Below are 12873 nucleotides of genomic sequence, written 5' to 3' on the forward strand. Positions count from 1 at the left end.
CCAGTTCAGGTATTATAATGAGCAGTACTTTATGTACACTTTACAGATTTAATGACGTTATCAGACTATCAAAATCTATCTTTTAAAATTTCCTACCTAAAACAATGGCTTGGAAAAAAAGCCTATAATCCTCAGGACTTTAAAAGATTTTCCTTCTTAAAAACAGAATTTCCAACTAGTCGCCAAAAAGAACAGTGCTAGATCCAGATCCCAACATTCCTGTTCTAATGAAAGGCAATAAATCATAGCAGGGTGATCATAAAATTAGAGTCAGAAGACTTGGGTTCAAACCTGGCTCTGCCACTGACTGGCCATATGTGATACTAAACAAGGCAAGCTCCCTGGGGCTCAGTATCTTCATTGGTAAAATGTGGGGCTGGAGTAGATGAACTCTCTGGTCTCCTCAAACTTTGGTTTATGATTCTAATGGTTATTTCAATATCGTGCCATTGGTTACCCTAACACTTAATGGAAAAATAGAATGTACTTATGGGTATGTAGTATTTTGGCTGTGTAATTTACGTGTTCTTTTTTCTATTATCCATGACAAATACTATGACGTCGTCCACAAAAAGGCACCTAAGTAGACAATCAAAAGTGATGAGTAGGGACGCCTGGGTGGCTCAGTTGGTTAAGCGGCTGCCTTCAGCTCAGGTCATGATCCCAGCGTCCTGGGATCGAGTCCCACATCGGGCTCCTTGCTTGGCGGCGAGCCTGCTTCTCCCTCTGCCTCTGCCTACCAATCTGTCTGCCTGTGCTCATGCTCTCTCTCTCTCTAACAAATAAATAAATAAAATCTTTAAAAAAAAAAAAAGTGATGAGTACATGATAAGTGGAAATAAGGAGACCATCAGATAAATAAATATATACTATTTAAGGACACAATAAGGAATATAATTATATTAAGATAGAGAAATAATATTTATCTAAAAGGAATAAAGACAAACCACCAGATGCCAAAGAACAGTTTGTGTTTTAACATTTGTATTCTATGCCTCAGAGGGGACTTCTTTAAGCCTTTCATGCTATTAGAGATTTTGATTCAGACTAATGCTTGAAATCAAAAAGCTTCAATGCTGAGACACAACATACTAAAGTGGATATTACAGTATCTTTCTACAGTGTTCAGCAGGTACTATGCGTCAGGATGATAGCTTTTTACTTACCAGGAAGGTTGTGCCACTTGTTCACGGCAAAGAGCCTGTTAGCAGTGACTGTGATCACAGCAGGAGTCGCCAAGCCAGGCTGGGTGTTAGCTGCCACATGAGTGACAGGGGAGTTGGAGGGAAACTTTAGGACCATGATAACATCCTGTTGGGCTTGGTCTGTGAACATCAATGGACTCTGCAGGAGGAGATACTGTTGAGTGGGCATGACAAGACCCAAATATACAAGAAGGAAAAGACAAAGGAAGACAAGAAAGAGAGAGGGTGCAGGAAAAGAAGAGGAAAGACTATGTTAACACAAGTTGCAACTGGGAGTGTGATGAGCAGAAAGGTTTATAGAAACAGCAATTAGGATTGGCTTGTTTTTCATGTATGTCTTTAGTTGAATGTTTTGGTGACTGAAGTAGGATAACATTAACAGAAACATTTAAAAAATCCATAGATTAGCTCCCTTCCCCACCCCACTCCCATGAAGGACTAAAGAAATGATGTGATTTAGATTCTAAGTAGGCAAAGTATTGGAGATTGCATTAAATCATTCCAATTGCTAATATATGTCAAGTACAAAAAAAAAAGAGAGAGAATGAGGATAGGCAATAGGTACAAAAGCAAGACAGGGTAACTTCCAAAGATCATCAAAAGGTGTGCTGAGTGAGCATGAAGATTTTGACAATTAAATAAAGAGATAATAAAGAGATAAACAAACATACTTATAAACAATAGTTATACAGCATGTATGTATTATTACAGTAGAGAAATAACTTGCAGACGTAATATACAAACTTAATTATAAAGGTGTTTCAAAGCAACACATAATTAAATGTACTTGTAAAAACAATATATTTATATAGTGTACCAAGTCATAAACACTGCCCTATTATAATGCAAATGCTGCTCATTTCTGCTATAGTGAAGGATAAAGAGAAATACCTAGATGCCCCTCCTCTCTCGGTAAAAAACAAAAACCAAAAAAAACAAAAAACAAAAAAACCTAAAAGTAAAGCCTAAGACTTTAGATTTCTCCTTTCAAAAGCAGCAAGTAATTGAAAATGTTAAACAAAAACACTGTCTGTTCTAATAACTAGCAACAAAATAAATCTCGAAGACTACTTAGGATTTAGAACATTCCTACAACTCATATGTCATAATCCAAGACATATATAACACCACTGTGATTTACCGGCTTTATTTATATGTTGCGGTAGTATGCTATCACACAGTAATTGCACTGTGCATTTCCAGCAATCCTCTTCTACCATGTCTATTTTCTAATAGCTGATTAGTATCATTCACAATTGAAACACTTTGATGAAGTGCTTCTGGCTGCTTTCCTACTGCTGTATTTCAAAACACCAGGTATATGTAAATGTGTAGGCACATATATTTAACACGTATTTATTCAGAACTGCTAATAAAAAATTAAATACATTTGCATTTTTATTATCAGTCCTTTTAAAAAAGTTATTAAGAGTACTTAGAAAAACATATTGCACTAAGAATTCCTATTTGCACTCTTTGCATAAAGGTGTAAATAAAGGCAACTAATAAGCTACCCAGACACCCTTCTGAGCAAGTGGCTAAAAGCCAATCAATATTATGAGTTAATCCTCCCTGGATGCTCATTCAATTAAAGGTGTCAGTAATGCCTCATCTGATGTGGCCTCAATTAAATCCAACTATCTGATGGTGTGAAAACACAGGGGGATACAGCAACAGCAGCAAAACCAGACAAATAGGCAGCCTTCGTGTGCCTGCTAATTACTACACCTGGTGTATATTATGGCTCATGCACTTAACGCAGCACGAGGTGGCTTTAATTTCTGCTATGTTTGTGTGTGTGTGTGTGTGTGTGGTGTGTGGTGGGGTGGGGTGCACTGATGGTTGATGTGGCGGGGGTGGGTGGGTAGAGGACTCATCTGAATGGTAGTAAAAACAATAAGCATTTGGACCTTTGATTTTTAGTATATGTGCTGCCGAAGCGAGCACTGGACCTTTGATTTTTAAAACCTTTATATCAATTAGTAATTTTTGTTATACAAAGAACCTTTTATACAGTTTTTAAGGAACTCTGTGGAATTGGCAAAAATGAGAAACAATGAGCAATAACAAACACAATAGCCTATAAGCTAGTTTTGAAGAAGTCCTGGGAAAAGGAAATGAACATCGTTTCAGAGTACCAAGCCTTATTTTTCAATTATGTAGTTTAAAAAAATAATATTTACTAAAGTCAATTTATAAACTCAAAGAAAGAATATAACATACATCATAAAGTGTCACTGAAAGGAAGTTGATACTTATTTTTGAGTTTAACAGACTTATTGTAAATACGATTAGACTAAAATTAAATAATTACGATGTTTATGTCCTTAAAAAAACACAGAAAAATCTCTAATGTGTAGGAAGAATGTCTTGTTTACATAGTGACTCTAGTAGGCCAACTCTTAGCCACATGGCAAGGACAAGGCACTTCCACAGAAAGCCGCAGACATCTTATCTAGAACTCTCTACTGCATTTTTATAACAAGGTGTCCCTCTAGCCTGTTTCTACATACTCCGTCTTGACTAGTGCTCCCAATGCAGGCAAGCAGTGGGAAACTCTTGGGATTTTCATCATATCCTTGGCTGAGAAGTATGGAACAGGGAACACTAGATGTAAGAGAAAGCACACTGCAGCACACTGGACTAGTCTACGGTGATAGCAACAGCTATAGATGAGCTGGACAATGGGTAAAGCAGGGGTAAGAGATACAAACCTTCCTCTAGTCCTGGGTGCCCAGGGAGCCACATCTGAGGTAGAAGGGGGAAACCGCAAGCCAAATTTCACCCCGTTGTCCCAGATTAAATGTACACTTGTTGACAACTCTGGTTTCTCTCCAACATACCTTTCTTTCCCACCTACGTATGTGTAACATGAAAACACAATTTGCACAAGTCTATAAGGGAGTTTAGGAATTCAATTCAGAGGATAAAGATAATGGGAAGACCGTATCCCATCCTCATATAAGTATGTGTCTTCCTATCCTAGGAAGCTGAACTGCCTCAATGGATTCTTTCGCCATGGAGAGAGGCTTGGCAGGAGGAGCTCCCTCCTTGCTCCAAGTCTGACCAGGTAAAAGTCAGTGGAGCAGTGGAGGTGAGTGTCCATGTGCCACCATCATAATAGCCTGAGTCTCACTGACAAACTATTACCAAAACTATTTCCAAACCACAAGCATAAATCACTCTTACTATTTTGATGGCATTATCTTACACTGTTCTTGTTAAATGTTTGCTTTTTATGTAATCTTCTGCTTACTAAAGTTATCCTTTATGTTCACTTAAATCTGATCTCACCTGTTTAAAAATGCTTAGGGGAAAACATAATGTAAATAATTTTAAAAATGGTTGTAGTTTACTGCGATGGCCAACTCATATAATTAGAGCAAGAAGGGAAAAAGGTTTGGAAGGAGAAAGAAGATGACAAAGAGGGTGAAAGGGAAAAAGACACAAAGATGATGGCAAGATGGAAAGGGAAAGAAGAAAAGAAACAGAGAGCCGGGGTGAAAAGGCCACATCTCTATATCTTGCTCTCTTCACTCCTGTCTCCTTGCCATATTGGTTAAAATTCTACAGTCTCCAACTCCTGATTCTGGGGTAGCCTCTTGACTTGCTTTGACCAATAAAATGTGGTGTAAGTGATTTATGTGAGTTCAAGAGCAAGTTTCAAGAAGTCCTACAGAAGTGTTCTCTTGGAACACTGTTCGTACTGGAAAGCAGCCTGAGCTAACTTCCTTGATGATGAAAAACCACATGGAAGAAGGTCTGGCCATCTCAGCCCACCCCAGAGTAGTGCATCAGGGAGCCAAAGTGAGAAGAACAGAAGAAAGGCCCATCTAACCCTCAAAATCATGAGCAATCAAAATCACTGTAGTAAGCTTAGGGTGGTAAGGTATACCAAACCATCTTTTCTTCTTGCTGTGATCCTTTATCCTCAGTAACAATATCCTACACATTAGGATTAGCTTTAAAACTCCCAAACTGAAAAACATGTTGGGACGTAAAGAACAAACACAAGCAAAACTAATCTAAAAATGCATAGGATCACATTAGAAAACTCATCCATCCTGTGTCCAGAGCCATTATCCTGTGGCAAGGATATGTGACAGTTATAAACCTTTTAACTCTGCAACACAGAACATGAACTGATGAGATCCTAGAGCAGTGGAGCAATGTTTACCTTTCCAAAGACTCCAGGACAGCATGCAATAATATTTCCCATTGTTAGCAGGTTGACATGCATCACATAAAAAGAACAGACTCAGATGTGGTAGAGAATCTCAAGTATAACAAAACACGGTCATGAATGCTGAGCATGGCCTGAGAGAGGCAAGAAATGAAAAGAGTGTAAGCAGCACTTACCACTTGCATAGCAGAACCTCTGGGAGGATGGGGCTCTATAAGCAGTTGAGAAGGCGTCTGTCCAAAACTTCGAATTTGAGCTTCAACAGCCTGAAAAAGGCATGGGCAAGTTTGAGGGTTAAGAGGTGCTAATTACAGGCAGTAGAAACACAACTGTCACCTGAAAATGTCATTCCATACTTCTGGATTATTTCATGTTGAAAATCAACTTTGTTTTCACAGTGGGTCTAAGCACCTGGCAAGGGCACTGAGGGTGAGGTCATCCTTTAGTACTGTGTAAGCTGTTCCTATAAAACCCTACAAAACCTTCTCATCTTGCTCTGTGATATGAAACAGAAACCAGCTATTATAGTCAGAAATTGTCCTTTTTGGCTTCGTCTCTGTTTTCTTGCATTTTTTCCCCCTCTGCTTGCATCACCTCTGATGACTAAAGCTAATCTTTTACAGGTATAGAGAAAAACCTATTGCTGCTTTGATTCTAGGCCCCATTTCACCCTGGGAAGTAGAAAGGAGGAAAAAAGAAACATAGCACCTGTGAAAATGGCTTGATGCTATTATTTTTGCCATAGGAAGAGCATTATTATTGACAGTCTCTTTGAACCTACGTGGCAAAACAACAAAGTAAAAGCCATATGTTGCATCCAGGCATGAGACAGTTAAGCCAGGGACTCAGTACACATAAGAAACATGTGCATGCCCTTTTAGAAAGCTGTGTGCTTGCACTCTTTGCAAGGCACTCTCTTACCATGGGTCTTCCTGTGTACCTAGCACAGATGCTCACTTCCCAATCCCCAAGAACTCCCTCATCACGGGAAACTACTAAATGCCAGATGCTATCACTGTCTGTGATTATTTTATTTGTTTACTTGTTTATGCCTTTCTCTCTCACTAAAATGCAAGATCTATGTGAGCAAGAACCTGATCTATCTCAATTGGGTGAATGAATAAATAATACAGTATGTGAGGAGGAAGAAGGAAGCAAAGCTATAGAAAGACTATTTCAGCCCCCACAACTGTCAGGATTCTAACTTCCAGGTTAAATGCATGAGGGAAACCTCTCAAATTCATAAAAGAATATATGTTCATCATGTTATTTTTTTAATCCCTAAGAAAACAGATCCTTAATTTTTATCTGCTCTGCAGGACTGTAGGAAATTAATGTATCATAAACAAGGAAATATAATCATTTTCTAGTATTAATTTCTTTTTTTTTATTTGTTGAAGACACCACTAGTAGTCCTTTAGAATAAACCTTGTAAGAAACAATGACAGTGATTCATTCATTTATGCATTCAATAATCATCAACTATGTACATATAGCGGTATTAGGTCTTAATGTTTCTGCCCTTGACCGTATTCTCAATACGGGAAGCAGGACAAAGGTACTCAGAAAGTTAAACAGCAGTTTGATGTAGTCAGGCCAATAAGTTTAAGGAATGCTCTATGACTTGCTTAGGCAGAAAAAAATTGGAAAGCCCATCTGTGAAAGCTGAGTGGTATGATGGCAGCAGCATGGGTTTTGAAGTCAAACAGACCAGGTTCAAATCCTGAATGCGTACCACTTGCAAGCTCTATTATGATCTAGGTAAGTTACTTAATAACCAACTCTGAGTTTCAATTTTCTCTCCTGTAAAACTCCAGATAATAGTAGCATCCAGCTCATCATGCTCTATTAAGAATTAAATGATAATCATGTAAAAAACATAGCAAAGTGCTTAGTAGATTAGATTCAATATACAGTCAACATATACTCATTAAGGGCTGATAATAACAACAAATATTTGTTTAGTACTTACTATTTACCAAGAACTTCTTGAAGTGCTTTATTATCTTATATCAACTAATCTTTAAACTATATGATGTGAGTTCAGGCCCCTGGGTGGCTCAGTCAGGTAAGCATCTGACTCTTGATTTTGGCTTTGTTTGTGATCTCAGGGTTGTGAGATTTAGCCCTGTGTGGGGCTCTGAGCTCAGTGGGGAGTCTGCTTCTCTTGCTCTTCCTCTGCCCCTCCACCTGACATGGGCATATACACTCTCTCTCAAAGAAATAAATCTTTACAAAGATAAACTATATGATGTGAGCCCTTTATTATATCCGTCTGTATCTATAATGAAAATAATGCACAAAGAACTTAAATATCTTGCCCAAGGTCACATAGTAATTAAATGGCAGCTCAAAATTTGCACCTAATAAAGCAAGATTCTAGAGCTCATGCTCTGAAGCTATCCTTTCTTCTAATCTGTTAGGTACTATACCAAAGTCTGGGGATAAGACTGAGCACAAAAAAAAAAAAAAAAGCATGAGGGGCGCCTGGGTGGCTCAGTGGGTTAAAGCCTCTGCCTTCGGCTCAGGTCATGGTCCCAGGGTCCTGGGATCGAGCCCTGCATCAGGCTCTCTGCTCGGCAGGAAGCCTGCTTCCTCCTCTCTCTCTCTGCCTGCCTCTCTGCTTACTTGTGATCTCTGTCTGTCAAATTAATAAAAAAAAAAAAAAGCATGAATCTACAATCGAATGAATGAATGAATGAATGAATGAGGTATCTCTATCATCGTCATCATCGTCGTCGTCATCACCACCACCACCACCACAAAGCATGTTCAGGCACAATTAGAGTAGCATAGCTAGGTAACTTTGGTTTTATATAGCAGGAGATAAGGTTGGTCCTAGACTTTAGAACAAGAAAAGGAGCCAAGAGGAAGCAAAGAATACAGGCCAGGATCATTTTAGAACTTCTAAATTTTTTTTTTTTTTGATGGGGTTAAATCAATTTATGATCAACATCAGGATAATCTTGAAGAAGAAAAAATATCACAGTGGCAGAACTTGAAGCCTAGAGGTAGTCAGAAAGAAGGTGGGAGCACTGCTATTGTAGAATATATGAATTGACGGACTTAGTTTATGAATATGAGTCTTAAAGCACCCTCTACTGCTGCTTTTGGTGGTCCCTGCCCAACAGCCCCCACATCTTTTCCCCTATTTAAATGAAGGAGAGGGGGAGGGAAGAGAAAACTTGCACACATGGCCTACAGTATTATCATTGCTATTTTTCTGCTGTGTGATTTTGGGCAATAGCTTAACCTCTATTCGTCATCTACCAAATAGATACTAATAATGCCTAGTTCACAGAATTATCTGGAAAACTAAATAATACCTACAAAGTACTTACTATAGTACTTAACACGTACAAAGCACTAAATAAAATGCTGCATTATTATTAGGTTTGGCACTAAGCATGATCCCCATCTAACACAGCTAAAATAGGGAAGGAAAGGAAGAAATGTTTCAGGAGTGAATAATGATGATGATGAACATATTATTTAAGAAACTGAAATCTTGCTCTAGATTTCAAAATACACTGCAGAGCTAAGCACCCAGAGACAAAAATATCTCTTTGGAGGTTCACAGACCAGTCCAAAACAAAAGGGACTATATACCCTAATCCCTACAGAAGCTGTGGTATTTGGAAGAAAGGGATAAATATTTGTGGACTAAGGAAAAATCAGCAGGCCTTGGAGAACAATGACTTTGAGGAATGAAGGAAAGACAGACCAATTCTTTTTTCTTTTGAACTTGCATATTTTAGAGAGGAGTAAAGCAATGAATGGAAATGTAAGTTTCTGTTGGAGAACTAGTGTGCCATAAGGAAGTATATTTTATGTGACATGTGGAATCTGAAGTGATAGTGATAGCCATCTACCCATGTTGAGATTTCCAATGAGCAAAAGAAAGCCCAAGATTGGCTCTGACATCAAAGATCAGTATTGATTTAGGTGTAATTTAGAAAAGAGAAACGTTGTCAATGGTTTTAGAGCCTTCTCTTTCCCTGTCTATATGTATTTTTAAGCAACAGAAATAACTTCCTTTTTTCAAATGAAATATCATATAAACCCCTAATATATCAAAAACATAGGTATAGGGCCATCTACTTTAAAAGTGGACAAAGCCATCCTTACTAAACTTCCTTAGAAGCTCCTGAGACAATTGTGAGAAATCCTAGAGCTCTGGCACAGTGTCTGAAACTCACCGGTTAAGCTCCAGGAAGAAAATACATGAGACACATGCAAAAAAGGACCTAGAGCGGAACCTTAGGAAATACTCATATTTAAGGTATCATTTAAGGAACTAATGAAGAAAGCAGAGGAGGAAGGAGTTAGGAGTCAGGGAGCAGGATAGAGTGATATGGAAGCTGTAAGGTTAGAGTTCCAAACACAGAATGGTAAGTAACATTAACTACTAGAGAAAAACTAAGGATAATGACAATTATTGCACATAAACCTTATAGATACAAATTTAATGTAAATGGTCTTAATACTACATATCCTACTTCACACTTTACACTGTTTTGAAATGAAAAGGATATGATGGCAGGACAACTTTCAGAAACACCAATGTTCTCTCTTTGTCTTCTTGAAGATTTATTCATTTATTTGAGATAGAATGAGAGAGTGAGAGAGTGAGAGAGAGAGAGAGCATGAGCTGGTGAAGTGGGGAGAAAGAGGGAGAGAAGTAGACTCCCCGCTAAGGGTAGAGCCCGATCTGGGGCTCAATTCCAGGCACCCAAGATCATGACCTGAGCCAAAACCAAGAGTCTGACACTCAACTGACTGAGGCACCCACGTGCCCCTCTTTTTTTTTTTCTTTTATTTTAGAGAGAAAGAGAGAGAACATGAGCAGGGGGAGGGGGTAAAGCGAGAGGGCAAGAGAGAGAGAATCTTAAGCAGGTTCCATGCCCAGTGCAGAGCCCCATGTGGGGCTCAATCTCACAACCCTGAGTCATGACCTGAACAGAAATCAAGAGTTGGATGCTGAACCGACTGAGTCACCCCACCATGTTTGCTTTTTAGCACTTTTTATTAAAAAGTCTTAAAATTTTAGAATTTGCACATGAGTGAACTCTTTCAGGAAAAGGCTTTCTCAAGTCATGTAATATGATGGTCTGATTATTCTCTCTCAATGACAGAATGAAAGTTGTATTATTCCACACAGGTTAAATAATAATTTTCTTTTCAAGTCTCCCCAACATCTAAAAAGATTACAGAATTCTTAGGCACAAATACTTTAATTCTTGACTAACCTTTGAGTTGTTGGTGATAAAAACACAATAGAAAGGGCTTTTTCAAGTGTGAAAATTATGGAGTAAGACTGTCAGGTAATGATTATAATCTCGAATCTTGTAGTCACACTTTACATCATCAACTGACAGTTCTAGATTCTTTTCATTGTTTCTAAAACTCACCTACCATTTTTCAGTCACCCTAATCTTGGAAGCAGTCTACACTGTTGATCACAGCCTAGTTTCTTCACATTCTCTCTGTGGCTTTCATGGCTTTGCCCCAGCTTAGTTTTCTAACCTTATTCTCTGTTGTTTGTAGACTTCCACTCTTTCTCATCCATAAATCAACTTGTCACTCCAAGTTCTTTTCTAGCACTCTGAATTTCTCCATCTACACTTTCTGCCCTGGCATTTTTTTCTGCTGTCATGACTTCAAATTTTTCTTCTATGGGAAAGATTTTCAAATCTAAAACCAGAGGATTACTGATTTTTATGAAGTGTCCATTTACACTGTTGCCTAATGGCCATCTATGTATACTGTGTGCATGATACGTCTCTGCACACTTAAAATTAACATATCTAAAATCTGGGAAAACTAATTTTATTCTAGCATTCTTTAGTTCAGGATTAGACTCCTATTTTGATCTTTCTTTTTGCTCAAATTCTTACTGATATTTTAAAATTTTACCTCTTCCTTTCATATATAATAAGTCCTAGACCCAATCACTTTTTTTTTCAGATGTCTTATTTTCCACTTTATTTAAACTCTGCCTACCCCGTAACCCCCATCATCTAATCACTTCTTTTATAGTTTCTCATATCCTTCACCCCTTTCTGAATCCAGCTCCCTATAAGTTTCAGGTATTGAGGATTGCGTTAGTCTCTTTGGTTTAGTTGCTTCTTTAATTTAATTTCTTCCTTCAGTGTATCCTGCAGAATTGAGTTTTCCCAAACTCTCCTTTACACAATGTTCCTTTGATCGAATGATTTCAATTAATCTCCAGTAATTAAAAGGTAAAGGACTAATGTCAGGCAATAAATATCTTCCCACATTTCTAACTTTTATTCCCTCATCCAATTCCCTCATACAGTGTTCATTTTCAGTCAGGCTACTTTTCTTACGCAAATATAATCAGCTCTTTCTGCCTTACATTTTCTCTCATGTGACTGCTCCTTCTAGAATGGTCACTCTTATCTTCAATTTCCTGAGTCCTACCCCTCTCTAGAAAACCCTGCTTGAGTTCCACCTTTTTGGTGCACTATTTCCTAAATCTTATAGTCGGCTCATATTGCTGATTACACACTTGATTTAGCTTCCTTGTGTTTTGTAACTTTTAATAATTACTAGTCTATCTCTGCAACTGTACTACTACAAAGTGTGAGAACATAACTGAGTAGTGTGCAGCATGTAGAACAGTCCCTTGCACATGGTACTCTTACAACAAAAAAGTGTACTGAGTGCTTATTATACATAGCAAGCTCACCCAGACCCTTATGCTCATCTCGGTTTGTACTGGGGACAAGACCAATCTTGAGACAACAGCACAGTTCTTGACAAGGGCAAAATGTGGACAAGGGGAAGAATGGCAAGTGTAAGTGAAGGCTGATAACTGCTATTCCTGAGACCAGTCTTTCAGGGAGGGTCTGCAAGATGTCAGTGAAGACAATAATTCTCATTTCTTTGCCCCAACATAGCTGATGGGATATGACAATGCTTCCATGTCTCACTATACAGTGATTCTTAAGAGCCAAGTGAGAAACTGGGGGAATATGCGTGACTTGAAAAAGCCTCTTAAAGTAATTTTACTTATCACTCTTTCTTCACTTTTCCCTTCAGCCTTATGTATAAAGCAACTGAAATTCAGAGGTACAACTGAGGTTTGAAATCACAAGAAACACAGGTATAAGATTCAGGAAAGTGGACTGGTAAAAAGGTAGTTTAATAAACTCTACCAAATGCCTAACCTGTTTTTAAGAACTTTCCTTCATCTAGATAGTTTTGGTTCCAGATGATAAAAATTGATTATGTTAAATTTTTATTTTGGAATAGGATAGTGAATCCCCATGTACCTATTAGTCAATTTTAATAATTATTAACATATTTGGCTTTAGGTTATCTTACAGGGGGCTCAGAAAGTGCTAGAAAGATTCAACGGAAAACAAGAGACTGTTCCTGGTCTCATCCAGACTGTTGCTATCCCTCGTGTTGCTTTTAGAGCAATGTGCACAGACCTCTACTACTTACTTTTTACTTATT

At 38.1% G+C, this 12873-nt stretch overlaps 1 protein-coding gene across 5 annotated transcripts in view; it reads right to left on the minus strand.

The window, feature by feature from the left end:
* LRBA (LPS responsive beige-like anchor protein) overlaps positions 1-12873 on the minus strand; it is a 755230-nt gene that overhangs the window by 47739 nt on the left and 694618 nt on the right. For 3 of the 5 annotated variants that reach the window (XM_047717620.1, XM_047717618.1, XM_047717617.1), the window contains exons 49-50: positions 5565-5654; positions 1167-1359 (exon numbers count right to left, since the gene is read on the minus strand). In XM_047717620.1, coding sequence (XP_047573576.1) covers positions 1167-1359; positions 5565-5654 — 283 coding nt within the window. The remainder of the gene's footprint in view (positions 1-1166; positions 1360-5564; positions 5655-12873) is intronic. The other 2 variants (XM_047717621.1, XM_047717619.1) reach the window with 1 other exon arrangement.

Source organism: Lutra lutra, chromosome 2 (genome assembly GCF_902655055.1).
Source record: "Lutra lutra chromosome 2, mLutLut1.2, whole genome shotgun sequence".
NCBI classification, from domain to species: domain Eukaryota; kingdom Metazoa; phylum Chordata; class Mammalia; order Carnivora; family Mustelidae; genus Lutra; species Lutra lutra.